This window comes from Hyalella azteca, unplaced genomic scaffold (genome assembly GCF_000764305.2).
Source record: "Hyalella azteca isolate HAZT.00-mixed unplaced genomic scaffold, Hazt_2.0.2 contig8602, whole genome shotgun sequence".
NCBI classification, from domain to species: domain Eukaryota; kingdom Metazoa; phylum Arthropoda; class Malacostraca; order Amphipoda; family Hyalellidae; genus Hyalella; species Hyalella azteca.
In genome coordinates, this window is record NW_025938691.1 from 276,145 (window position 1) to 291,052 (window position 14,908).

Genomic DNA, 14,908 nt, shown 5'->3' on the forward strand with positions numbered 1-14,908 from the left:
TAGTAATGCTAGAAAAAGGATGACGATGAGCTGCACGTGCGTATGTAAAACGTACATGGAACATGGAATAGGATTCGAGCCAAGTTGGAGAGGTTGGTTGTTGTATGTCATTGTCGTGTGAGCACCGTGAGCTCCGGCTTGGTTGTGCGAGAAGGCATGTATGCGCACCTTCTTTCTTTGAAAAATGCATTTTCATTTTCATACATTTAACTCCCTATCTGTTGCATTATAGTACCTTTACTCAATGACAGTTTTATGAGAAATACTTTGGTGTTTATCTGTCATTCTTGTAAAATCAGCAGTATAAAATGAAAGTGTTCAATACAAAGTGTACACGGACTATATCTATCTAGAAAGTGCACACAGATTATATCTATCATCGTGGTTATGAAAAAATAAGGCCCTAACTGATTTGCTCCAGATTATTGCAGTTAATAAAAGTTACTTTGTGATGAATGTGCCATAACAGCGCCTGACACGACCAATCCTGTAGCTCACATCCCCTCTGCACATTCACCATCAATGTTTAGAGCTTCTAAAACCTGCGCTTGTGCTGCTACCCTCATGGCCGCACCTATCGTCAATTTTCCAATGAGCTTTTCAGTGGTCAGGTTAAGAAAAGTATATTAGGATTAAACTGGTGAATTATATGTAAGTATAATAAAATGTTCATCTTCTCTTCGATGCGAGTTGGGAAGTTGTTATGGCAAAGAAAAGTCTGAAAAGAATAAACAATATTTATATAATTTCATTTACTAAGTAGGAAAATGGAAGCTGAGTGCAAATCTCTGAAAAAAAAACATTAATTTATTCAATTTGTTGCGGACTGATTGGTGAACGTTGGTAAATGTAGCATTTAATTTAAATTTAATTCTAGAGTACCGGTATACAATTAGTTGCCTTTTATTACAATGATGACATTTATAAATTGATTTTAGAGCTTTGTATTCTTTCTTGAAAATTATGAAACAAATTCGGGTTTGAAATGCACTTGCACGCAATCGGACCAGCACCGTGTTGGGCAGAGAGGGAAGTTGTTGCTGTAATTTTGCATGCCCGCCTGCCATTTACCTGGAAAACTATTATTGTATTCTTTATGAATTAATTACTATTTAACAGTTGATAATTAAAGGCGAATTTCCCTAATTAGATTCTATATTTGCATGTTATCTTCGGAAATTTCACTTCAGATATATACTATGTTGTGTCGAATGCAAATTCTATCTCAATTTAAGGAAAAGTTGACATTTATAGATAATTTCGAGCTGGCGTTACTGACGCATGTTCGAAAGGTTTTTCATAAGAGAATACATATAGATTTTAAAGATTTATGTTTGTTTTTACCATCAAATTAATGTTAAAATATAAATAATCATATATATATTATACGACCCCCATCACAGGCATACGATGGGACCGAATAAAACTATCGGAAACGCTTGGTTTAGTACACGCATTCGTCCTATGAATAATAATAAAATTCCCTNTGTTCATCTTGACTTTCGGTGCGAGATAGCTAAATAGCTGAAGCGCTAGTAAACATTTGGCCACTAAACTAACTAACTTATTGGTATACCTTCTTACATTGTGGGTTAAAAAACTAACGTGAACTAACTTACTAAATTTACTTTATCTTCGCTCCAAATCTCCCGTGTGCGATCTATTAGATTGCGATTCTAAAACGGAGCCGTTTTTAAATTGAATATATATATATATTCGAGAGCACGTTCCATGTATCAATATTCTCATTTAGAATCTGTGTAGCTGGTGTAGCATTTGTGGGCCCTCTCAGCAGTGTAGCAGTAGAATATCTACGTAGAGCAAGCTGGTCTGGTACGTAGAAGATCCTGCATCAACATTCTTCAGCCTTCTACAAATGGTGTGTTCTTCAGCAACCTATTGTGTTGAATGTATTAACTAATTATGGTTGACCGGATTTCTGCAGAGAATTTGCAGACGACAAGTCGGCTAAAACTTTCCGAGGGTGGGTTATTTATCGAGTTAAAAAGTGTCTTTACCCTCAGTCTGGTTCTCTGCTTCCCTCTCGCTCAACCTACCTATATATTTTTCAAAACTAACAGAAAACAGACAAACAACAACTTTTTTGGAATATTGTCTAGAGCCATTACAAAATTTAAATATTAATTTATGATTGTTAATGCATCCGGAGAGGAAATGTTCATTTAGTTGCCGCTCGAGAGCTGTGAAGACAAAGTAATGTTGCCGAATTTTGTTATAATATTTAACAGGTAAGTAGGTAATTGAAAAGTATTCCCTCGTTAATTTTACACTACTTGTTGATTATTTCTTACATCGTAATTTGTGTGACAATATTTATCAAATTATATGTAATGCATGTATCATACATTTTGGGGCGCAATTTAAACTTTCAAATTACGATCACTCATGTTTATATCTTTTTACCTCACTGCCAACGAGAGGTCAGAGTTGAATAAGGGTTTTGTTTACCAACGTGTGACAAGTATTGGTTTATACTCATTTCCACCAATTAAGTTGAATTAAAATTAAAAATTCCCGAATAGAAAGTTTTTACCATGTTTAGGATATGATCAGGCTGTAAGATTTTTTCTAATATATAAAATTGTGAATTTTTAAAGGTGAATTTTTTAATTTATAAATTTCACTTATGTATTAATTTGCATTGAACATTTTACCCGTTTTAGGCTGTCTTTGATGCGTATCTCAAAAGTAGTACTCCTACCGACAACATTAACATCATAATGCATCATCGGAAAGGCCGTAAGTTCTATTTTATATAAGAAGAGGATTCACTCAAATTATACTTACAATTTTTATATTTAATTCAGCACATTTGGAAACTTTTTCCCCCAGACGCTGAATGACTTAAACAGGTTGAAGTAGGAACGAACCTCTTCGGCTATCTGTATACTTGAACGTTTTCTTTGCCGACTCGTATACCGCAGCATGTAAACTTTCAATTTACTACAGTAACGTTTTCGAAACGCTATTTTTCCTCACATTAGCAAACCTTAACAATTTAATGTATCAATTTGTGTACATTTAGTGTCACCATTTCATGTTTCATAAAACAAGTGATGTACATCTCTTTTAGCTTTTGAGGAGGCTCTGAAAAAATATAAAATTTCCTATTTCTTCTACATGTAAGCAGGATATGCTGCTAATCACATTATTAAATCCATTGAAAATAACGCTTATATTCTGTTATTCAGGAACACATACGTCCATACATTAAGAACACGTCCATACTTCAGCATTTGAATTCAACCATTATGGAGACGGACTATATGACTTGAACATGAAAAATTTCTGTTTTGACCAAAAAATAACTTTCACCCGTTATATTTCAATCCAGCACAGAATAAATTAAATTATTGCATATTCTAGTTATTTGAAGTACCAGCGTTAAAACTCCGGTGGGAGCGCGCTATTCGGAGTAATTTTCCTGTATATGTGAATGCACACCTCGTGTACTACTACTTCCTGAAATGCTCTCTGTATGTAAGGCTTGCGACAATTACTTCATGCGGTCACCTCTGTCCGAGAAAGTCTTGTCTGCGAGTCTTATTTTGTCATTACTGATGAGTGACATAAATAATATCTATGATTGTTTTCTCGGTCTTCGTCATTGCCCTATCAAAAATTGACATTTCAACCCAGGAGAATGCATGGACTAAATGGAATACTTCATTCTGACGTTAACGTCTTGTGTGTTGCGAGGAAGAAATAGAAGTGAGTAAATAAGATAAATTTCCAACCACTGTATTTCAACTTGATCAGTATCCGTATAATTTCTATTTGGTTTACCGTACATTCCTATTTTGCATACTTCAAATTAGAGACCAGTTGTAATGATTAATTGATAAGACTATTACATGACGAATTAAAATAACACATTTGTCTCGTACATTGGCAGTTTTCTTGATTTTCAATCGTTTCATCTAAAATTGTAGAGCAATTAACATTTGACTAGGAAAAAACTATACAATTGTATTTATATGCATAGATTGGTTGTTAAAAATATAAAATCGCGAAATAATACTAGGCAAATAATTCCTCAAGCAATAAAGCACTAACCTATGCTTCCAACTACGCATAATTAAATAGACTTATAACGACAAAACTACCACACAATCTTCCCATTCACATTGAAATATACATCTAGTCACAGGCAAATCGTGGTATAAACTCTCGAATTTAAGTGAAGAATGTATAAAAATATTATCCAGCTTGAAAAATATTAGTTTGAAATTTTCTATTAGTATATAAAATAATGTTCTTTAAACGCTTATACAGCATCAAGTTGCGCCACTAGATTGATTTGCTCTTAATTAAGTCATTCTAACACCTGGAGGGATATTCACAAAATCACGTCACAAATTAATTCACGTTTTAAATAACTCTTATCGTTATGTTTCTAGATAAATAGGTAAACAAATATTGGATACTTTAATGGAAACTTACGCTATAAAAGGCACAGAAAAGGCTTATCTATATGATAAGCAAAGATTGTACGATTAAACGCTGTTAAAGTTTCACACTAATACACTTAGCAGAAGACGCTATCCGTAAGTCTTGTATTGGTAAAACTTGCGCACTTTGTTCAGTAATAACTTTATCTTGGCAGAAGTATTTCATTTCATAACTTCATTTGTAAGAGTTTTCTCCAACAAGTATCACATTAAATTGCTAATTTTCGTTTTTTCAGATAAAAATACTAATAGGACCTCAAACTTCAAACATGACTATCAGCTAACAACATTTCTCGAACTCTATTCAATCGGCTTTAACAATGAGCTACAACCACATCCTAATCGATGACTTTCACTATTTTGAATAATTATTTCTAATGGCATTCGGCATCATCACATCTTTCCTAAAATATGTTCCCCAACAGTACTTTCGTTGTCATGTTTAAAAATTTCCTTTCATGCACATGAATTATGTTCACGGCAATAATCCGAATACTTCAATCTCAAGAGATGAATTATCAATGTCAACAAGATGTTATAAATGCCAGTAGAAGTGACCTCGTGTAGAGAAGCAGTGGCCAGAATCACAAGCGTCGCACACCAAGCAGTTTTCCCTCCGTGATGAGGCGGCCGTAACCTTCTTGGTGGGAGAAAGCGTAGCCCGACCGCATTGACTTGCCCAGCCTGTAATGCAACACAAGCGATGATGCAACGCTTTAATAATGGGTGGCCTGAGCTAGAAACTGGCGACTAGTTCAAAACAGCAAGATTGGAATAGTGAGTTGTGGGTTCGGAAACGGCAACTAGTTGTAAAATTAATGGGTGGCCTGAGCTAGAGACGGACGACTAGTTGAAAATGGCAAGATTGGAGTAGCGAGTTGGGGGTTCGGAAACTCAACTAGTTGTAAAATTCTGGTCGAGATTGGCAAGGTGGCCGGGTGGTTAAGACTCGGCAGGCCAACATGGCCTAATTGAAAGCTGGCACCATTATTTTATATTATTATTTTATATAAAGACGAGTCATCGGTGTTGCACTAATTCAGAAATCAAAATGAATACCCAATTTTAACGATTCGCAGCACAGATATTACTGACGCTACAATTAGAGGAGAAATACTGAAAATTCTTGTGAAGTAATCTTGATAAACATTGACGATAGATATATAAAATTATTTTTTATAAAAATTCTCTGATAAGTGTTAAACAAATGCTTAGCTCAAAACTTGAACAACTGAAAACAATGACACTAAGCAGCAAAATTATGGAACTGCACAGCTTAAAGATTTTCAGTCGCTTTCCAAACTTCTGAAACTCATGTATGAGATTCAAACCTATTTTCACAACTTTAAAACCATAAAAAAAACATTAACAAAGCAAGAATTATACAGGAAACATAAATGAATACAAACAAAACTCTGAAACATACGCTCGTCTGCGCATGGTTGATTGTCGCCGGAAGAGTCGAGGCATGGGTCGAGGTTTGGCAGGTTTAACGCCTTTCTTCTCATATTGCTGCTTGTAGCGCACTTTGTCGGAGAGAGTCGGGTGCACGTCCGCATTCCAGAACCGCCAAGCTAGCACTGGCAAGATGACCATGACGACTACCAGCAGCGAACACAAGTAATATCCCGGTTCGCCCATTGGCTGATGAGAGGAAAAATGTTATTACCATTCAAATGTTAGTTCATTAAACTTCATAATATAACCATGTGAACATGGGTATCATTAATTTTTGAACTGATCGCAGTAAACTGAAAGAGTTTTCATTATAGTAAGGCTCTTTAATAATAATAATAAATTCATTATAATAAGACTCTTCATTATAATAAGACTCGTGTAGATTTAGGAACGAGTGGTGAAGAGTGTTACGAAAGTCTATGGAACTTAATACACGCATGTGACTTACAACGTGAGATATTAGTCTACGGACTTTGAACCCAAGATTCAATTAACTTATCTCCATCATTGGCAGATTATTACGTTCAAGTCGTACAAAGAAATGAGCTACGAACTCAAATTTTAGACATTATTTATATTTTTAAATTTTAAATTAACTAATAACATGTTTAAATAAAAACACTAATACATTTCATTATTTAATACATCTCATTTATGAACAAAGAACTTATATAATAGATGAAATGTACGCGTAAAATTTACTTCCAAATTTATTATAACGAATCTTATTCATCTCTCAATGCAGATTATGAGCAGCTCATTCTGCTTAGTTTTCTCACCATCGCAAGAGAATTAACGTAGGCGCCCTTGAAGCCGTGGTTCACCGCATACTGAAGCAGGTAAGTGAAAATCAGCGAGCCCCAGATCGTGATGTGATTGAATATAGTCCAGTAGCCGGTGTCCAGGCAGATCTAAAGAAGAATAGAGGAAATTATTTATGTAAGTGCGTCCATTAAGTCAAAATCATTCATATATTTTAATTTTATTCTGTGTTTTAAATCAATGTTTCCTTGCACGTCATAGTAATAACACGTTGAAGTTCATTGAACACTAATATATTCTGTGATATCCATATTTACGCAAGTCTATCATTAGGTTCCCTATCAGTGTAGTCATCGTTCGTTATATTTTTATCCTCTTGAATTTTTAAATACAAGTAACGATTTACGATCAACCGATTATTTATGTTAATCCGACTGAAATTCTTTTAACAATACAATTGATCTATCCATCGAGATGAAAAAATAAAAATTTGAAGATAAATCCTGACCTGTGCGGTGACCACGATGACGAGGATGGAGGACAAGACGCTGCCGAAGGAGTAGAAATCAGAGAGCGTCAGCCCTTCCGGCGTGATCGAGTTGTAGAAGTGACACGATGACGAGGATGGAGGACAAGACGCTGCCGAAGGAGTAGAAATCAGAGAGCGTCAGCCCTTCAGGCGTGATCGAGTTGTAGAAGTGGCCTGCGCAGAGGCGTAGCATGGTTAACCTTTTCGCGGACTAGTTACCATAAATGGTCACTAAAAATGCGTTTCCAAAAAGCCCAGCTCGACCCCTTGTTTATGTTTGAGGCTACGTTATCATGCATCCGTCAATCTCTAATCATCTGCCCATCTATCCATACATATACTTTACCCGCTGCAATGCCCAGGAATTAAAATATGAGCGTTTAAATGAAAGTTTTGACTCGGACAGTGAATTTGATGCTCTTTCCGCATTTTTTAGGAAGTCGAAAGAAGCAATATTAATTTAATTAATTAAAAGTAGCTCGATAAAAGTAAATCAAATTGCAGCTTGATAGTTTCCTTTACATCAGATTTAATAAATTTAAAAAATTCTATTCCTTTTACCATAGTGATCGCGTTAATATAAAATTTTCATCTGCGATTTTCTCCAAAATGATGCAAAATTTTGGAAAATCCATACTAGTAAATCTATCTTATGACTACATACTTTTTCATAGTGGCTCCAGAAATTCAAATTTCTACACATTTCTATGCTTGACCGCGAAAAGGCGAAGGATTTTTTATTTAATACCAGCTAAAATTAATATATTTGCATGTCTATCCGTTATTAAATTTCATAAATTTAAAATTGAAGAAATTGCGAATTTTGCTGGAATTGCATAATTTCTTTTTATATTATAAAGAAATATCCTTCTATATTTTATAGAATGATTCATTTACTACAATTGATTGGATGTATAACTATCATCACTAGACAAGTTTGGTTAGAACGAATACCATTTGTATCTTGAACTTCTTTAGAGTTTAGTTTCACTGACTATCTAATAATAGGTCCGATAGAAGGGTCAACAAGTCTTAAAACTTCTCAAAACCTTTCATTTGGAGAAATTGTAAGACTTCATAACCCTACTATCGGACCCTTGATTGGACTGCTAGATAAATAAAACTCTAAAGAAGTTTTAGATGAAAATAACATTCGTTCAAACCAAACTTGTCGAAATTAAGGGCTCTACCCTAAATATACGAATTTTAAACCATCATTAGTAAACTCAACTTTTAAATTTTAATAGTCAACATCTTCAGCACATTTCATTTAAACAAATGCAAATTTTTGACAGGTACTAAACCCACGAAAAAATATCGCAGTGATTCACATGACTTCTAACCGAAAATATCGACATTGAACAAGTGAATGAAATACAGAATCAATCCAACACAAGCCAACGTTTTTTAAAATTAAATATTTTTTTTGCTGTTAATAAAAATGCAAACGTTTCAATACGACAACACTCACCATAAACTACAAAGAAAAGGACGCCAGATGTCAAAACACCGTGACCCGCAGAGCGAACGAAAATTTTCTTGTTGAACCAGCGATTCTCGAGGCCTGGCGTATACAGCTTTGGGAACCGCAGACTGTAGTCCTCGTTGACGTCTTGATCGAAGCTGCCGAGTGCGAGAACCGGTAACGCAGTGTAGAACAAATTGTACGCTGAGATGAACAGCGTGTCGAACACAGTCTGTTGAAAAATTGCATTGAGTTATATGGATATGAACAGTGAGTCGAACACTGTCTGCTGAACAATTGCATAGAGTTATATGGACATGAACAGTAGTGAGTCGAACACTGTCTGTTGAACAATTGCATTGAGTTATATGGATATGAACAGTGAGTCGAACACTGTCTGTTGAACAATTATATTGAGTTATATGGGGATGAACAGCGTATCGAACACAGTCTGTTGAACAATTGCATTGAGTTATATGGGGATGAACAGCGTATCGAACACTGTATGTTGAACAATTGCATCGCGTTATATGAAGATGAACAGCGTGTCGAACACTGACAGTTGGACAAGCGCATTCAGTAGTATGGAGATTGGCAAACGACAAGTTTGATTTTAAAGATCACTGGCTTTGTTACTCGACTTGAAATAACAGGGCATCAATTAAAAGAACGTAGTTGTTAACTAGTTTCAGTTAATTGCTGAAAAAATGCTCAACTTACCTGCGCCGAGAACCCCACGAAGAAGGCATACCAGAAGTGACAGAATGCGAAGGCGAAGTTTTTGTAGAAGAAATACCTGAAAAAAGAAGCACATTTTTTCAGAAAAACGTATAATTTTAATTATCTGTTTGTAATAATTTAAGTATTTTTTTGGAATACCAACATATAGGGATACATTTTTTCTGAGTGAACCAACACATAGGGATAGTCTCAGCTACTGCGCGGGTGTGAAGTTGACAATATTCCTCGATTTGGGCAGAGACCCACGTATATTAGCGATAATCATCTGTTAAAACCTAATTCAAAAATATAACTCAGTAATCACTTCAGTGAGTGACAGAGAGCGCATTTTCTCGTCAACGAAAACGTGAAGTCACGGACGGACGGACAGACGGACATGACGAGCACAATAGGACATTTTTTCAATAAATGATAAAATGCGCTAAAAAGGCGAAACCCACATGCCGGAAATTATTAGTCACTGCGCAGGTGCGAATGTAACATATACATATATCTCAACTTTGGTGGAGATCCAAAATCATTTGCGGCAGTTATCGATTAGTCACATAATTCAGAAACGACTAAGCTTATAAAACTTTAAAGCGTTAAAAGAGCGTTAATATTCTTTTTATTAATTAAGAGCGTTAATTAAAAGAAGAGAGCGTTAATTAAAAGAAGAGTGCCTTAAAATTTTCACTGAACTCACGTAAGGAACTTGCACATGCGGTAGTAAGACCAGCGTCCATGCACCAGCAGCAGTCGTTCCAAGTACTTGAACTGCGCTACAGCGAAGTCCGACGCAAGCACGGCTTGCATGCCTTCGTGGCCTGAGATGCCTACGCCGATGTGGGCAACTGAAATATATGTGAGTGACATTTTTATTATTAATGTATATTTTAATGTGTATCAACGATTTAATTTTATTGCTGATGTTGAGATCGGTTTATTTATTAGGTATATTATGAGTTATACACTTTCAAAATTCATTATAGAAATTTAGAATAAGTAAAAATGGCACAAAATAATAATCACATGAGCTCAACAAACTAAAGTATTTTATTCTTCAATATACACCTCGGAATATACAATTATTATCATGTCCCAAAGTAATCAATATTTATTAGGAGTTTGAATAAAATCACTATCGGTCGATTGTGCTAAAAAACTTCATTTCGAAGATTATTTTCGTAAGTGTAAGGGAGACAATGATTTCTTCTAAAATAATTTAAGCCGAAAACGTGCCTGTCATTCATCGCGTTGTAACGCCACGTTAAATATTCCCGCGTACTATTTTTATTAACGTTAACTTAATTATTCTTAATTACTTTTAATCATGGAGACGTCGTTGGCTCCGTCGCCGATGGAGAGCGTCACTGCCTTCTTGTAGCGCTTGACGAGGTCGACCACCTTGGCCTTCTGTAGAGGCGTCACCCGGCAACAGATCACGGCGCGACCTGGCCCAACATAAACGATCGAAGCTAGTTTCCATGTCGCAACTATATATAAATAACGCAACTAGCTTTCATGTCGTGACCAACTACAAAAATGGCAACTAGCATTCATGTCGTGACCAACTACAAAAATGGCAACTAGTTTCCATGTCGTAACTACGTACAATAATCGCAACTAATTTCCATACCGTAACGCAGTACAATAATAGTAACTAGTTTCCATTCTGTAACTTAGTAAAAAATCGTAACTAATTTCCATATCGTAACTCACGACAAAAATCGTAACTAGTTTCCATACTGTAACCTAGTCCAAAAATCGCAATAAATTTCAATGCCGTAACCTAGTACAAAAACCGCAAATAGTTTCCATATCGTAGCTAATAACAAATAACGCAACTAGTTTCCGAATCGTAACTAAGTACAAAAATCACTACTAATTTCCAAATCCTAACTAAGTACAAAAATCGCAAGTAGTTTCAACATCGCAACTAGTTATAAAACCGCATATAGTTGCCATATCGCAACCAATTTCTATTTCGTTACTAGTTACAAGAACTACATCTGGTTGCCGTATTTCATGACTAGTTGCTGTATCGTATCTAGTTGTATTATCGGACATATGTGATGGAGACACAGACCAACCGGTGCAACGGTCACGATTGTTATTATGTCACGTGACGAAGACTAGATAATAAACGATCGTTACTGCGCAACTTATCGTTTTGAAAATGCAGTCATTTTCATCCATGGACTTATCGTGCCAATCACAAACTTATAATATGACATTAAGTTATGTTTTTAGTGGAAAAAATGAAGATGATAATAATTCAATGGTCATCGTAATCTTGCGTTCGTAGAGAAAATTTCAAAAGTTTTTCAGATTTTCAAAAAAAGACTACGATATCTTAAATTAGGAGCGATAAATTTACGGGAAATAATGACTTTACAATCTAAACTAAGTTGTAGTTTCCTTTCAATATTCATCATGAGGGATCCACAGAACATTATAAATCGATATACCTAATTAAATAATTAGATTGTGCATAATTGTTAGAATGTTCGAAGTGAACGAAAAAACTACCTCATAATAGAAATCCTGCATTTAATTTTCATGCTTCTCTTTCCGTTATTTAATTTTGGTCGTAAATTTATAGAACTCGGCCATGAAAAACATGAAATCATGTTATAATTTCGAACTCATTTACATCACCTTTCTACCTAAAAAATTTAAACGTACAAACGCAAATCATACACCAATTGATTCAAAATCATTCAGCCGCAATGTGTAGCCACAATTATTCAAAAATTAAACCACAATGAATATAATGCATACAATGAGAATGGAGTATTCATAATAGAATATAATTCACCTAAAAACATTATTTGTAGGAAAACATAATAAATTTCCAAGACCAACTAACACTGCGAGGCGACGGCTAGCAGCAGTTCCTCCATGTCGTCTTGCAGCGCGAAGACCAGCGAGTGGCCGTTCACTACCAGCGAGTGGCCGGTCTCTCCCTCTCTGTGGGGAGTGGGCACGGTGAGAGAGTGGGCAGGGCGAGAGAGAGGGCACGGCGAGGGAGAGGGCAGGGCGAGGGAGAGGGCAGGGCGAGGGAGAGGGCAGGGGCGAAGGAGAGGGCACGGCGAGGGAGAGGGCATGGTGAGGGAGTGGGCACGGCGAGGGAGAGGGCAGGGCGAGGGAGAGGGCACGACGAGGGAGAGGGCATGGTGAGGGAGTGGGCACGGCGAGGGAGAGGGCAGGGCGAGGGAGTGGGCACGGCGGGGGAGAGGGCACGGCGAGGGAGAGGGCAGGGCGAGGGAGAGGGCAGGGCGTGTCTCTTATACACATCTAGATGTGTATAAGAGACAGGTCTTCCTCCGTCTCGCCGTCCACGATGATCGGCTCGTGCATCTCATCCGTCAGCAGCTGACGAATAACAAGGATTGTTTATTTTATATCGTGCCTATACACTCAGAGAAATTATTGTCCAAATAGTGATATCGTGTCCATACACTCAGAGAAATGAGAGTTATTGTCCAAATAGCGATGCAGGAGTCACCATTTGGACAAGGTGTGCCGTTCATTTGTCAGGATGTATCGTGGATCCACGTGAAATCCAGAATTTTTCACCAGAATCAAATGATTTTGATTTTGTTGTCATTTCTATCAGTGAGAAAAAATCCAATTTTCTCTAGGAAAATTATTGTTTCGCACAGTTAAATTAAAGTGTGCAATCACAATCATATTCACAACGGTTGGAACATGATTATGATCAAATATCGTTGTTTGAATAGCTAACGTGAAAATAAATCCGCCTGTTTTAAAACCAGCAAAAATTGTCCAACAGTTTTAAAATTCAAATACGTATTCGAATAAGAAAAAAAGCAACAAAGTATAGCAATATTATATAATTTATCACATGGCAGGAGTAGCCGATGTTGATGGCGGTCTCTTGCTTGTCTCCGGTCAGGACCCAAATTTTGATGCCAGCAAGAGACAAATTAGCGATGGCTTCAGGCACACCTTCCTGGAGCTTGTCTTCGATGGCTGAAGCTCCTGGAATAATCAAAATTCTTCAATTATGCTACAGTCGTAATAAAGAGAACAGATTATATTAAAAATTATTAAATATTACAATAATATTAAAGATTACAATAATTACAATTTAATAGTATTAAAGATATTAAAGATTACAGTCACTTATTTGCTTAAATCGCAAGTTACCTAAAAATTTAAAAGCAAAGAACAGTCCACAAAAATTCATACCTTTATAGAAGACGTTTCGGAGTCCTGCTCCATTATCAGTTCGTAGAATCTTGAATTTACATAGAACGTCACATGTTAATACAATTGAAAGCAATTGTATTGTAGGCTCTCAATTGCATGTAATTGTATGCTTTCAGTTTTATTTACATGTGACTTTCTATGTAAATTCTAGATTCTAAGAATTGACGATGGAGCTGGACTCCGAAACGTTTTCTATAAAGATATGAATTTTTGTGGACTGTTCGTTGCTTTTAAATTTTTAGTATGCCACTGTCGTAAATAATCAAGCTTACTATGACCATCGTTATCTCAACCAATAATTAAGCAAAAAAACACAATAACTAAGTGTATCGGTGAAATTGTGTGAATATCACAATCGCAATCATTTTACTTACTGATTAACTATCATAGTTATCGAGCTTGTTCAAAGAAAAACCTTCTAACTTTATTTCATTTAGTAAATGAAATTCGTTGACTCGTTTTTCATTTCAAAAACAATCAAAGCAGTCAAAAAAGGGAAAAATTTCATAGATATCAAACGATTAAAAATTACCTATCAGAATGAGATCCTTCTCGATTTCCTCAAAGATTGCGTCTACTTTTTCTTCACGGTTTTCGAGAGATGTGGCAGCATCCTGGTATCTGTTCCACCAGTCCTGAAATTTAAATGAAATGTTTTTTTTTAAATTGGAGTAGTTGTTAATTAATTTGATTAATATCTGTTTCCAATCTGCATCTGCTTCCAATTGATAAATAGAAATTGTATGTATGGCTCAAAAGATTGTATAACAAGTAGACCGTAAAATTTTATTTATAAAATTTAAACAATGAAGTCAAAAAATATAAAAATTTTCAGATGTGATGTTGAAACGGTGTCTTCACAAGTATCTTTGGCATCATCATTCCGGCTACAGTGCGGAAAAATAAATACAAACATAATTGAGCATGCTTCAAAAAATATCATACTTACCGCGTAATACTGCTCGCTGAGATCCTTATAAGCGAGACAGAGCGTGCGCAGACCTTCGCCTGCGTAACTCTGATAACGATTTCCTCAAAGATTGCGTCTACTTTTTCTTCACGGTTTTCGAGAGATGTGGCAGCATCTTGGTATCTGTTCCACCAGTCCTGAAATTTAAATAAAATGTTTTTTTTTAATTGGAGGTGTTGTTAATTTGATTAATATCTGTTTCCAATCTGCATCTGCTTCCAATTGATAAATAGAAATTGTATGTATGGCTCAAAAAAATTAAATAACAAGTAGAACGTACATTTTTATTTTAA

At 35.8% G+C, this 14,908-nt stretch overlaps 1 protein-coding gene across 1 annotated transcript in view; it reads right to left on the bottom strand.

Annotated features, from left to right (window-relative positions):
- Positions 1–3,746: 3,746 nt before the first annotated feature.
- LOC108673931 (phospholipid-transporting ATPase ID) overlaps positions 3,747–14,908 on the bottom strand; it is a 33,967-nt gene continuing 22,805 nt past the window's right edge. The window contains exons 17-30 of the mRNA XM_047881691.1: positions 14,178–14,280; positions 13,278–13,414; positions 12,726–12,784; positions 12,417–12,695; positions 12,279–12,379; positions 10,732–10,860; positions 10,113–10,260; positions 9,407–9,482; positions 8,687–8,918; positions 8,162–8,184; positions 7,201–7,275; positions 6,710–6,841; positions 5,899–6,116; positions 3,747–5,156 (exon numbers count right to left, since the gene is read on the bottom strand). Coding sequence (XP_047737647.1) covers positions 5,057–5,156; positions 5,899–6,116; positions 6,710–6,841; positions 7,201–7,275; positions 8,162–8,184; positions 8,687–8,918; positions 9,407–9,482; positions 10,113–10,260; positions 10,732–10,860; positions 12,279–12,379; positions 12,417–12,695; positions 12,726–12,784; positions 13,278–13,414; positions 14,178–14,280 — 1,812 coding nt within the window. The 3' untranslated portion in view covers positions 3,747–5,056. The remainder of the gene's footprint in view (positions 5,157–5,898; positions 6,117–6,709; positions 6,842–7,200; positions 7,276–8,161; positions 8,185–8,686; positions 8,919–9,406; positions 9,483–10,112; positions 10,261–10,731; positions 10,861–12,278; positions 12,380–12,416; positions 12,696–12,725; positions 12,785–13,277; positions 13,415–14,177; positions 14,281–14,908) is intronic.